Here is a 13,840-nt window from a genome sequence, read left to right as displayed (position 1 = left end):
GCTTACGACTACAACAATATAGAACCATTTATATGCTATATTACACACCAGAAAAGTTTTCAAAATGGTCTTTAAATAATACCTTGGGAGAAAAAACTAAATGTCCGAAATGTGCTGAATATGGGGCAGACCTTGTACATATGTTGTTTTCATGTTCAAAGCTTAGGAAATTCTGGGAAGAGGTGGAAAAAACTCTAGTTGCAAAAAACATTCTTAGCCCCCCAATGACAGCTCGGCCCACATCTGACTAACCAATCACATCACATACTGTTATCAATATTAATCTCTTGTGCTAAATTAATCTTAGCCAGAGCGTGGATCAGCCCTAACACACCTAATGCTATGGAATGGTGGTACTTGGTCAACGAAATAAAAATTATGGAGTGCACCTTAGCAGAGTTAAGAGGTATTCGCTCGCTATATGAATTTGAGAAATTATGGGGGGACTTAGAATGAATTGATTGTTCCAAAGGCTACTTATAACTGCCAAGCTGATCTCGTTGTAATAGTTTAGCATTTCTTTTAATTTTAGCAAACGGAATGTTGATGTATATCTGTTTGTTTATGTATATGATTTATTTGATGAAATGTAATTATTCTGAATGTATTACTGTCCCTTACCAGGTGAAAAAAGATAAAAAAAAAAAAAAAAAGGATAGCGGAGGGGATGCAATTACTAGTCCCACTCCAAAGAGTGCAACAGTACGGAAAGTGTTGGATAGCGGAGGGGAATAATTTACTATTCCCACTCCAACAATTGCAACAGTGGGGAAAGTGTTGGATAGCAGAGAGGAATAATTTACTGTTTCCACTCCAGCAAGTGCAACAGTAACGAAAGTGTTGGAAAGTGGAGGGTAATAATTTACTATTCCCACTCCACAGAGTGTAACAGTAGGGAAAGTGTTGGATAGCGGAGTGGATAAAATTACTTTTCCCACTCCAACAATTGCAACAGTAGGAAAAGTGTTGGATAGTGGAGTGGAATGATTTAGTATTCCCACTCCAGCAAAATAATAAACATTAATTGACAAATACTTAAATAATAAAAAATAATTTACCTCCCACCATATCCCCCTATAAATGACACCACCAATATTGTAAAACATGACACAATTAACGTAATTCCTTAACAGTTAATGAATTAACTAATAGCAATGAACAATCAAATTAAAAACAATCAGTAGTAAATTAATTCATACTATTAAGACTATAAAATAGCAATAATTGAATATTATATAAAAACAATATAAAAAAATGATTACATTTTAATTACTTTCCACACTACTCCCCTATAAATCCTCAACCCGCTCCTAAAATAATTACACAATTTACACATTTACCAGTTAATTATTACTAATTAATAACCAATTTATAATTAATTAATACATTAACACAATTAACAATATAAAATATTAAATACACAAATATTAATTAATACAATAATTAATTACAATTAAATTACTTCCCACCCTTCTCCCTAATAAACCCACAACCCGCTCCTAAAAAAATAAAACAATTAACATATTTACCAATTAATAATTCATATCCAGTTAATAACTACTTAATAAAAAATGATTTAACACAATTAACAATAAAATAGTAAATACATAAATATTAATTATTAAAATGAGTAATTAATTAATTATAATTAAATCACTTCCCACCCTATCCCCTATAAACCCACAACCCGCTCCTAAAAAATGACACAATTAACATATTTACCAATTAATAATTAAGAACCAAATAATAACTAATTACAAATTAACACAATTACCAATATAAATTATTAAATACAAAAATATGAATTTATTAAAATTATTAATTAGTTATAATTACATTTCTTCCCACCCTATTCTCCTATAAACCCACAACCCGCAACAGAACTATAATGCATTATTTATTTAATTTTTATAAAACGAATAACTTCTAAAAATGTATAAGAAATATATTATGATTAAATTACTTCCCACCCTATTCCCCTATAAACCCACAACCAGCTACTGAACTAAAATAGGCAAAAATGAATTATCATAACATTTATAATTTCTAAAAATCTCAAACATACAATACAAAAATAAGTTATAGTTTTACAAAATATTTAAATCACATACTTTTAACACATATACTAATATCCAGAACACTAAAATAAATTTCTATATTAATAACAACGATATTTTTACTAATGATATTACTAACTTCGATATTAAGTGAAACGATATTTCTTACCTGCATGTCGATATTCTGGTTGACGATATTCTTGCAGGTCCATATTGTGCCACATCGATATTTAAACATCGATATTCTGATATATCGATATTTAAACATTGATATTATGTCTGCATACCCTAACCCCAGAGTTAGCAGGCCCGTGTTAACTCCAGGGTTGCAGATGTAATAGATTCCAGGTTGAACCCTAATAATTAAAAATAATTACCAGGTGAATCAATAATTCCAGGTCAGATTTCCCTTATAATTTCCCATTTTTCCCTTTCACTCAAAGATATTGAATTCAGCTGAAATCTCCTGGTGAAACTAAAGAGATCTGTGGTTTTCCTATAGTCCTCACAGCTCCACTGGGGCAGGTACTGCTGTTACTGATCCCAGAAGAATTAAAATGAGGTCCCTAAGAGGCAATTCACCACAGAAGGAGATGGCAACTACTTAAATCCATCTAGGTTTTACTGCTATTGAATGCTGTGCTACAGGTGAAGCGGTACAAAAGGGGGTGGTGATGGACGGAGCATCTGAACATATCAAACACTCACACCCAGTCAACAGATCTGGGTTTAATCCATCACCGTTCTTTAGCCCACTCTGCCACCCCAGTTCAGACATGGCCATATGCAAATCAGTCTGACCCTGTGCCTCATGGGAACAGTCCAGCCTGAACTGCCAAGCCATGCCTTCCCTGGACCGGAAACAAGCTTCCTAGGACTGGTTTCTAGCATTTCAGCCGTCTTCAGCTACAGGTGAAAGCATTTTAGTTGATTCCGTAGTCATCCATTAACATTTTTCAGAAAACTCCATCTGAGTAGTAGGATTTCTGGGAACACATTTTGTGACCAGTTAAGTGTTTGCTGATGCGCTGCAACAATACACAGACTCATTAAAGTACTTACCCTTTTCAAAGCTTGCCTGTGCAGTTAAAACCTTAGTACATGTAAAATGGCATTGAAAAGATCACCATCATTAGAAAACAGGTTTGAATGCATGAACGATAACTGGGGTTGGTTCATCATTACGGATTTGGTTGGTTTATGTAACAAGTAGGCGGATGATTTGAGTTGGTTCATGAAACAGACCTCTTGATACTTCCGCCTGGCTGATGGGCCTTAGGGGTTGATAATTGGATCGAGTCGTAGCCGTGTAGGTCATACACTGCATCCCAGGTTTTGAGGGTACTGCCACCAAAATAAAACATGGCATGGAAGTACATGACATGGGAGTAGGGTAATTGTACTGGAGAAACAATAGCCTATGGATTGTGTAATTTCTCATTCACTGTTCAAGAGTATTAAATCTGAATTGATGCCACGAATCTTAGCGGGTATTATTTAACCTATGCTGCTAGAAGCTATAAATCAGAACCAACTTTTTTCACATGAACAGATGGAGGGGCAGAGTCATTCAACAAAACAGAGGGCCACAGAGGAACCCTTTTGTCTTTAATATGGACTCAGTCAAGCCCAGCTTGGCGTATCATGGTTCAAGAGCCAAGGTTTATACTTCATAGTTCCATATGTTTATTTAATCATCTAATAAGTGTTGAAGCTCGATGAGTAGTTTTTAGCTATTGCCTTCAAACCTCTTCAAAAAGTGCACATTCCACAAGGCATTCAGCAGGCTTGGAATGCTGGCTTCCTCTCAAAGGCAAGTCTACAAGTGCCTGGTGCTTGTGGAACGGAAGGCGAGTGTCCATGATTTGAGCAACGTCAGGACAGTGTGCGCATCACAGCGTTCAACTATTTTTTTAATTTTACTAAACCTGCGGATCAGGCTACAAAGACTAACAGTCACCTCAGTGTGGGTCAGCAGTCTGCTTAGGCAGTACTTAGACTCTGTTTTCTTCCTTTTCTGTTCAATGCATTTCCAGTGTTGAAGTTACTTTCTCCTGCACAAAGCTGTGACCCCTCTGTGGCGTTTCGACATAATATGCATGTGTTCATTTAACAAAGTGCACACTCTAGTCTCAGGTAAGACCCTGTATCATTTCTTGGTCCACTTTTATTTACCTTCAAATATCCCTCAATTTCCACTAGCTTCCTTTCTAATTTCAATCTTCTGTTTTTTCCTCTGACCGTTTCCTTGAATAAGAGTTTTTCTCTGCATCCATGGTGCATACCGCTTAAGTCGGTTTTATTTCATTCTTTGTCTTTATTTATGACATACAGTTGTAGAACATAGAATCAGTTTAGGAGAGATGTTTATGCCAAAACTCTGAGGACACAAATTCTGTGTGTTGTTTCAGCAGTTTTGAGCTAGTTTGAATCTAAGGGGCCCATTAGGAGGTCAGGCGGATTGCCCCCGCCAGGCCCATTATCAGACAGATATTTGTTGACTGTCTTCATTGCACTGTTCTAGTTTTATAATTAGGAGGTGTTGCTCAGCCGTAGAATAAAATGTATAGAAGAGGGACACACCATCCTATTTTAACTCACCACACTTGATATTTTGTTTTGTTGCACTTTATTTCACTAACCATCAAAAGATCAGCAATCAGATGGTGGCTCATTTATGTTGGTAGGATCATATCCACAACCAGCAACGAATGGTGTGGCTTACTAGTCCCAATGATCAGGGGACCAGCCTATATTACACCTGGGTATGGCCAGATGATAGGACTGATCATCAAGTCTATTTTGATGGTAACCCATTGCGCCATGGTACGGATTATGCCAACCAATCTGTAGATGACCCACAAGTGTCTGTATGCTTCTTAACAATATGCTCACTCATTTGTTCAATAGGCTGTCTTTAGGTGACTTGAGCACTCCGAAACTTTGATAGTTCGGTTTGACAGCGCAGCTTATCTTTTCGGCTGTTAGACCCCCTGTGTTTTTGTGTTATACATGTAGTGGTTTCTGGGGATATTAACCAGGGCAGGTCTCTAAACTTTGAATCCCTGTGACCCTCCTTGAATGGTTGTTTTTTGGTAGTCACCGCCAGCCTGGCGGGGGCAATCCACCCGACATCCTCACTAGTTCCCCCCCCCCCGCCATATTAGTATGGCAGGGGGACCTCGGCGGACGGAAAGACCGTCCGCCGATTTTCCGCCCCGGTCGCCCTGGCGGCCGGGGCAGAAAAGGAATAATATAGTGGCGGTGTCTAATAGACACCGCCAGCCATATTAGTATGGGCATTTTACAATGCCTTTCCGTGGCGGCAATGACGCCACGTAAAGGCATGCGGTCTTCACTCTGAGGGCCCCCTGCGGGCCCCCAGAGTGAAGGAGGGGTGGGGGCTGCACACGGGGGGTACCTGTGGTACCCCCCCACATTTGCATGAACAAAGCGGCAGGCACCGCGCGGTGCCTGCCGCTTTGTATATGCAAATGCTGAAATGCATTTGTAGCATTGTGGCGGGCGGTGCTGAGAGCACCGCCCGCCACAATGCTACAAATGCAGGATGTGCCCGCCACTGTGGCGGGCACATCCTAATGCCCCCCACGGGACTCCCGCCCTTATGGCGGGCGGTCCCAATCCCCGCTAGGATGACGGGCGGACAAAGTCCCCCCGTCATCCTAATGGATCCCTAAGTGTTTTAATGTATGCATTTCTTGTATAATATTGTCTGCTAGCTAGTCCAGATGCATGAATGTTCGCCTTGTGCACACTTACTTGTCCCACGTATTAGTGAATGCAGTGATGTAAACACTGTGTGACTAGAATACTTTAAACTTTTTTACATTTAATTTCACATCACTGGTCTCTCAAACCCATGTACTACTTCTGCTCCCAGCAAGACATAGGATGATACTTATTTAGAATAGGGGTGTTTTGTGGACTAAATGGGTTGACTGAATGTATTGGTTTGTTGCTTAGATTGATTGAAGAATTGAGTTGTTGCAAGCACTGGTTTCATCATGGACTGGATTGCTGTTAGATTAGATTAGTCCATGCTGGTTGATGGACTGGGTGATTGTTGTACATGGCTAGATGATAGAACAATTTGGTTGATCTATTGGGGCTTGGTTGATTTAGCGCAGACAACAGGTGCGTTGGCTTGGTTTACAAGCCGATATGTTGATGGGTTGGGATGGCAATGGACAGTTATTGATGAATTGGCATGGTTTATGGGTCAGCTTCGTTGAAGGGTTTTGGTTGAGGGGTGCAGGTGGCTACTTTGGGGGTTTGGTTGAAAGATGGCTTGCGCTGTTTCCAAGGTTTTTTTGTAGATAAAATGGGCTGAGTTATGGATTCATCAAGAATGTTTAATGAACTGATTTGATTGTTATCCTTGTATTCACTGATTCCCATGCCATGTGTCTATGTAGGACATTTAAAGCGACACACAACTCCCAAAGCAGAAATGGTCTTGAGCTGGTAGAATTTCATCACAGACATCATGATAGGGCTTTTTGTCTCTTGTGGCTAATTTCAGGTTATGTGGTCTCTTCCTTAACGTGAGAGGGGCTCAGCAAAGGGAAAAACAATTATAGTCACTCTGCGCTTTATGGCAAGGATTAACATTTATGCCCTGAAACTCGAAAAAAAGACAGCTCAGCAGATTAAACGAAATTTCTGACGCCTAATTTGATCTTCCCCATTAAATGCCGTTTCTTGACTCATCATTTAAAAATAATTAAAGAAAAAGCATATACGATAAAAACTTTACACTGTTAAGAGAATGAGGATTTGTGAATTTCCCTCAGGCTTTAAGTCTTCTATGTCAGGATTGCCCTGCAATAAATCACAAAGCTGCAGATAGTCATCTGGTTTGCAAAAGCATGTTTTACTGAACATGCATGAAAATAAGCAACGCCCAAGGACCATGACAGGAACACTTAATCCTATCAAAATTCAATGTAATCCTGAAGATTTTAAACAATATGTGTTAGTACATGTCAGAAATCCATGTTCTCCACTGAAACAAACCTCAAAACCTGTTAGGAAAGCAGACAGCGGAGAGCAAGAGATGGCACTTGACAGCAAGCAAAAGACCACGACATGCGTTCAATCTCATTTCTGTTACCCAAAAGCTAGTTGTATTCTGGGATCGTGGCATGGTGTCCTGACAGACTCTAAAGCTTTTATGACGCATAAATACACCAAGGTTGCGATATTCTGTAACCTACTTTTTGTCTTACTGCCTCTTTACCCATCTATTTGGTTCAGGGGGCAAAGACTCAGTGTTGAGTCCATGCTGGAGGATCTCTCCATTAAGTAGGATGAAAAAGTGGGGTGGGGTCTCTAAAACGGGACGCGGCTATGGTATTAAAGGCATGGCTTAAAATGCAAACTAAATTCTCGTGATTCCCATAGTGTGCCACTGACTAATATTTTGACCAGTATTTTGGTTGCTCTCTGAGCTTTCGGTTATTGCATCCAGATGTATAACAGAAAAACTGACATACACCAAAATCCAGCCAGAACTATTGCCTTTGTCAGTGGTTGTTATCTGTTCTAGATAAACGAGAAACAGCAATAGTTTTGTTGTAAAAAATATAAATAATGAATACTGAAAATGTCCAATTGTGAGACTGTGAATGAAATATCATTGAGGCCTGTAGAAGGGGTAGTGGTCTTCAGTGTCTCAATAATTCCGGTTATGTTCACTCTAAGTTAGATATGTACACCCCTTTTCTCTCCACATTTTGTCGATCTGCATAGCTTAAACCTCATCTATTTCCTCCATAGCAGACTCTTTTCACTCACTCTTGAATGCACTTCCTCACATCTTCACCTCAAACCACCCCCACCCCCCAATGCACAACACACCCACTCACTTGTAATCACTGCATTTTCTTTTACTTTTGCTTTAATACTCAGAAACACAAAAATAGCCCTGCTCAAAATAGATGGGAAAATGGAGCACAGTATAAAGAACTCGAAGTGGGAAGCCTTATGGGCAAACACCAAGATTAAATACAGGGGAAAACCCCTTTCCATAGAGACATGGAAGTCAATAGGAATCTCCTACCCGGCTCAGTTAGAAGAGGGAGGCGGCAACGTCGCATTCTCCTCACTAAAAGAGAAATATAACCTACCTGACATCGAACTATACAGCTCCCTAAAGATCAGAACAGCATTGACCAAAGCATAGTTAGATGTACACAATCCATCAATAATACAATACATGACGAAACTCAACAGAGTAGGTCACCAAGTATTGCACATATTCAAGCTACTACGCCCTAGCGCCACCAAACAAACAACTTGGCACAGCAAATAGCGAGCGCAAACTCAATCTCCTCTGGGCCTCCCCCTCAAGAAGCAAAATGTTCCCAGTACTAGCTCAGACAAAATTCTGGCTACTACACAAGACTCACTGGACCCCGGCTCGCCTTGCAGCACTGGGCCTCAGGGATAACGACCTGTGCTGGAACTGCAACGTAGAAAAGGGGGACTTAGCACACCTCATCTTTTACTGCCCCAAAATTAAAAAGACCTGGGAGAAAATATTCACGTTCATAAAAAAGCGCTGGGATGCACACTAAGGCCAGAATTCTCTACCCTTACCACGGCGTTTATGACCATGGAACTAGATTCACAACACGACAGGGACCTGTTAGATCTCCTACTGACAACGGCAGTGAAAATGGTACTGTCCAAATTGAAGGATAAAGCCAAGGCGACATTCAAAGAATGGCTTAATTTGGTGACGTACCTCAGAGGCGCAGACAGTAAAGCTCTGCCAAACTCACCCTGGAAGCCAGCAACCAGAGGAATGTGGGCATCACTGGCCGAGTTCATGGACCCCTACAAACCCCCGTGAATGTAGCTGGAGTAGAGCGTACTACCACGAGCATGCCCCCATAACCTTAAACAGACCCACGACTGAAATTATCTTCTTGTATACTATCTCTTCCTCTCTCTCTTTTATTTGCTATCTTTCCCCTTCATTTCCACTCTTATTCTCTTAGAAAGACAGTGGGAAAGGGGACAGCCGAACATGTATGCCTCTTACCTGATCCTGACAAATACAGCCAGTTTGGGCTGTTAGCCAGTAATGATAAAGCGATGACAATAATTTGCTACACACAAAAAAAACAGAAACACACAACATCCTTGAAATAGCTAATACTCTTAGGGGAATCTAATATTAAGCAAAAATAAATAGCTAATGCTCTTAGAGGAATCTAAGATTAAACAAAAACAGCATGGGGCATGTACAAACCCTATTTTGCGAGTCGCAATTTTTTGCGACTCGCAAGATAGGATTTTGCGACTCGCTATTAGGAAGGGGTGTTCCCTTCCTAATAGCGAGCGCAACCCCATGTAAGAATGTTTTGCATACATAATTAAAACACTCACAAATTACCACCCTCTTCAAGAGGGTGGTAATGCACTCGCAAAAGGGAAGGGGTCCCCAGGGGACACCTTCCCCGTTGCAAATGCAAGTGGAAAATATTTTTTAAGGGCAGGCAGTGGTCCCAGGCACCTGCCCTTAAAAAATTAAACGAAAACGTTTCCAATTGTGTTTTTTGTAAATGCATCCCATTTTCCTTTAAGGAAAACGGGCTGCATTAAAAAAAACTGATTTATTTAAAAGCAGTCCCAGACATGGTAGTCTGCTGAGCCCAGCAGGCCACCATACCTGAGAGGGCCTGCCATTTCCAATGGGTTCGCAAATTGCGAGAGGCTCATTAATATTCATGAGCCTCTCTATTTGCGACCCCATTGGGAATCGCTAACAGTGTGAAATACACTGTTGTACATTGGAAATAGCGCCTCACAAATTGCGAGTCGCAAAAAACTCGCAGTTTGCAAGGCGCTATTTCCACGGTCGTACATCTGGCCCTAGATCTTCTACCAATATTAGTCTCCAGTATAAGCGCCCTATAAATATTCGGAAAGAATTAACAACAGAGTGTCCCACATTATCTAGAACTTCAAAATGGAGATGGTGAAAAGCGAAGCAGGAAAGAAACTCCTTAGCCCACCCAACATTTTTTTCAGCTTGTTTCTATGGATCTGCAGCCATATCACTTTGGGTGGGTCAACAAGGACTGCTCAGTCTACTTTCGCTTTGTACCTTCTTAGTGTCTTCTAGATGACAGCTGATATTTGTGGGAAATCTACAGTCCACACGACTAGACCCTGCCCTGGATGTACCAGCGGGTGGAGACATTTGAAGGTCACTTATATCTCAGGTAATTAAATGGATTGTAGAGCTAAAGGCCCATCTAATCCTAGTTTTTCATCAGAATAGAGAGGAAAGAATATTGCGTGGACAATATATTGAGAGCAAATATTTCATGAAGGTAAGTGTAGGTTTACTACACTTAACTTCACATGTTGTACCTTGATATATGTATTTTCAAGGTATGTAGATGTGGAGTTAAGAACAGTAAATCTATACTTGTCTACATGCACTTATTCTGGGTGTCGATATTTTGACAATCTCTAATCGCTGCTCTATGTCGAATGTGTTTTTAGAGAAATCTCCGAACAGCGTTAGGTCACTGCATGTTTGCTGTAAAGGGCATCAGAATAACTGACATGCAGACCAATGGCCACTGGCCTCACTGACACTGTGTTAGGAACACAAAGGTTCAGGGTTCACCTGTGCAACCATCGAAGACAGACACTATGTACTGCTTGAAGCCAAGAAGGTACACGCAGGAATCAAGGTCCAATCCACGGCTTCAGTGGTGCTACGGGTAAATGACCATATTGGACTGCGAACCACTCAGCTTGCTAGACTCCCGGAATATGCATACGTCATGCAAACCACATGGTGGTCTGAAGCAGTAGAAAGTGCAAAATGCTGTCACAGCAACAACGATGAATCGCTCACATCTAAACTGAAGTGTTGGAATCCAAGAAGAAAGGCTGATGCCAGTGCTTCAATCACCAGCTCTGTATGATGACTTGACACCTACAACGCGGCACATTGGCAATCTGGATATTGCTGGTCCAGACAGAGACAACAGATTCCATCTCAAATGCAAAGTGCTTTCCATCAAGGTTCTCTATTGTCTGTATTATACAAGATTAGTGTCTCATTTTTTCAAGAGAGCAACTACTTGATTATTAGGACTGCAACTCAGTTAATTGCATTTTAGGGAAATCAGTGCCGAACACTAAGCAGGCAATGCCTAAGAATGCCCAGTCCTGTGAGTCAGGAACTGTGGGAACCAGCGAGAAAGAGCTTGTCATATAGGATTCCCAAGGTGTTTGTTTGCCCATCTGGTGCTTCTTTCTATCTTCCATTTTCTCATGTCTATTCATTATATGTGCTGCAACCTACGATGAGTTTGCTTTCTGACAGCAGGTCTAGCAGAAGCTGGGTGAGAGCATGTGCTGGACGAAGCACTTCTCCATCACCGTTTTGCTGTCACTGGATGATATACGTTTTGTTGATGGACTGCCTAATCATGGATAGACCCGAGGAAGAAGCAGTCTCTCGTTGAGATTTAGACGGTCTAAATAGTGTAAATAAATACGGGGTGCAAATATCATTTACCAGGGCCACTGCATAGCTTGTCGTTGTAAATTATAATTTTGTGGGAAACCTGTAGTATAACAAGGGAAACTGTATCTGTGTCCTTTGTTACTGCTTTTCCTGTGTATTTTGTGCTTGGCTTCAACTCTGACAAGCTGCTTGTATTAAAATCAAGCACCAAACGTGTGTAAGTACGTAAGCGCCACTCATAATTATACAACTCTAAGATTGAGCCCAAATAATATTTGCACTCGTTTTTAGAGCTATAGCTACCTATAAATGAGGTTTTGGACATAGCATAATTTAAAGGGCAGTTTTTTTAGCCGCCCTTTTGGAAGGGGATTTTGAAGAACAGAACCTGTTTGGAATAAGTATAATTTACTAAAGCAATAGACTTTTTTTTACAATAAAAAAGATAGACCCCACAATCAAAGGATACGGCACAAGCACAGGATGCCCAGCAATCAGATGATGGAGAATCTTGCTTTGGTTTAGGCCAGCCATGCCATCAGAAAGGAGTTCCGCGCCGCAGTGGTAGACTTCCTTCGCAAGAACAGCCATGCTATCCGCTGGAACGACAGTAAAAAAGACACAACAGAGACTTACACCCTTTCTTTTTCATTTAGACATTAACTGTCATACAAAGTATTTACAATCAAAACCAAGTTAAAGATATCAGCTAATTACATCTTTTCTTGCATAGCTAAGCTAGGCTGCTTAGTCCTGTCAATGGGTGCATATGTTTAGGTAGAGGGTAAAAGGCACACTTATAAAGTGCCTGATGGCTGGTTGTTTGATATGAGCTGTAACATAACGTATGTGCATTTTCTTCCTTTTGCACACGGGTGGACGTTCTAGTTGATCTGGTCCCATATTTCCAGTCACCTGTTAACAGGGAGGTTTCTTTCCATCTACTTTGTCGAAGCATTTATGTATTACTATTCGATATTATCATCCATTTCTTTATAGCTGTACGTGATCATATGAACAGTGTCTATATGCCATCTCTACTCAGCGTTTCAAAGTCTACATGTTTGCTAGTTTCACCTTTTTTTTACTGCCTCTTGTACAACTTATGTTTCTGCTTTATGCTACATAATGTGAGTTGCTTACTTCACACTTAGGCCCATATGTATCTGAATTGTGCTCCTAAAGCTGTCGGAAATCTTAACTTGTATGAAGCGAAGGTCAACTTCTGATGTAGTTGCAACAAACTAACTTCCATCTCACGCCTGAAATCGACTTCACTTGCAGGGCAAGTGCCAAGACACTGCCCTGCCCCGCAGCTCTCATTGACACTGCAGTGTTGTCTTATTATTCTCACCTGAGCCATTGTTATCCGCCCCGCCGGTACACCACAAGGGAAACCAAGGTCCATTTAGAGCCACAGCAAATCAACCCCAAATCCTAAGAGGAGCTTTTTACCCAGAAGTCAATGATCCTCCTGTGAAGGTGACTATTTATGTATTTTTATGGTCTTGATGGGGAAAACCTATAACACATACAGTGGTAGTGAATTGGGTACAATTTGATGCTAGATATAATTTTGAGCCACTGTAGCCCATGCTTTGCCCACTTAGAGAGATATGAGTCTTCAATCAATCAATCAATCAGGACATTTGTGAAGCGCACTACTTAACAGTGAGGGTTTCAAGGCGCTGGGGGGTGGGGGATGCTGCTACTGCTCGAATAGCCAGATCTTGAGGAGTCTTCTGAAGGTTAGCAGGTTCTGGGGCTGCCGTAGGAGGATGGGGAGGGTGTTCCAGGTCTTGGCGGCGAGGTGGGAGAATGATCTGCCGCCGGAGGTCGCCCTTTAGATGCGGGGGGCAGTGGCGAGGGTGAGGTCGGCAGACCGGAGCTGGCGGTAGGGAATGTAGAAGCTTAATCGTCTGTTGAGGTATGCTGGTCTGGTGTTGTGGAGTGCCTTGTGTGCGTGGGTGAGGAGCTTGAAGGTGATCCTGTTGATGACGAGGAGCCATTGCAGGTCTCTCTGGTGGGGTGGGATGTGACTGCGGCGAGGGATGTTAAGGTTCAGGCGAGCAGAGGCGTTTTGAATGCGCTGGAGTCGTTTCAGGAGTTTGGCCGAGGCTCCTGCGTTGAGGGCATTTCAGTAGTCCAACCTGCTGCTGACGAGGGACTGGGTGACCATTCTTCTAGTTTCTGTGGGAATCCACCATCCTGCGGAGCATGCGGAGGGTGTTGAAGCAGGAGGACGAGACGGTGTTGACCTGCT

The 13,840-nt window shown here is 41.3% G+C and overlaps 1 protein-coding gene across 3 annotated transcripts in view; it reads right to left on the bottom strand.

The window, feature by feature from the left end:
• The window catches only part of ACTMAP (actin maturation protease), a 282,045-nt gene that overhangs the window by 103,155 nt on the left and 165,050 nt on the right, over nucleotides 1-13,840 (bottom strand). For all 3 annotated transcript variants that reach the window (XM_078660402.1, XM_078660400.1, XM_078660401.1), the window contains exon 5: nucleotides 12,047-12,176. In XM_078660402.1, coding sequence (XP_078516528.1) covers nucleotides 12,047-12,176 — 130 coding nt within the window. The remainder of the gene's footprint in view (nucleotides 1-12,046; nucleotides 12,177-13,840) is intronic.

This window comes from Lissotriton helveticus, chromosome 9, assembly GCF_964261635.1.
Source record: "Lissotriton helveticus chromosome 9, aLisHel1.1, whole genome shotgun sequence".
Classification (NCBI taxonomy): domain Eukaryota; kingdom Metazoa; phylum Chordata; class Amphibia; order Caudata; family Salamandridae; genus Lissotriton; species Lissotriton helveticus.
The sequence above is the reverse complement of the archived record's forward strand: the minus strand, read 5'-3'. Positions and strand labels throughout refer to the sequence as shown.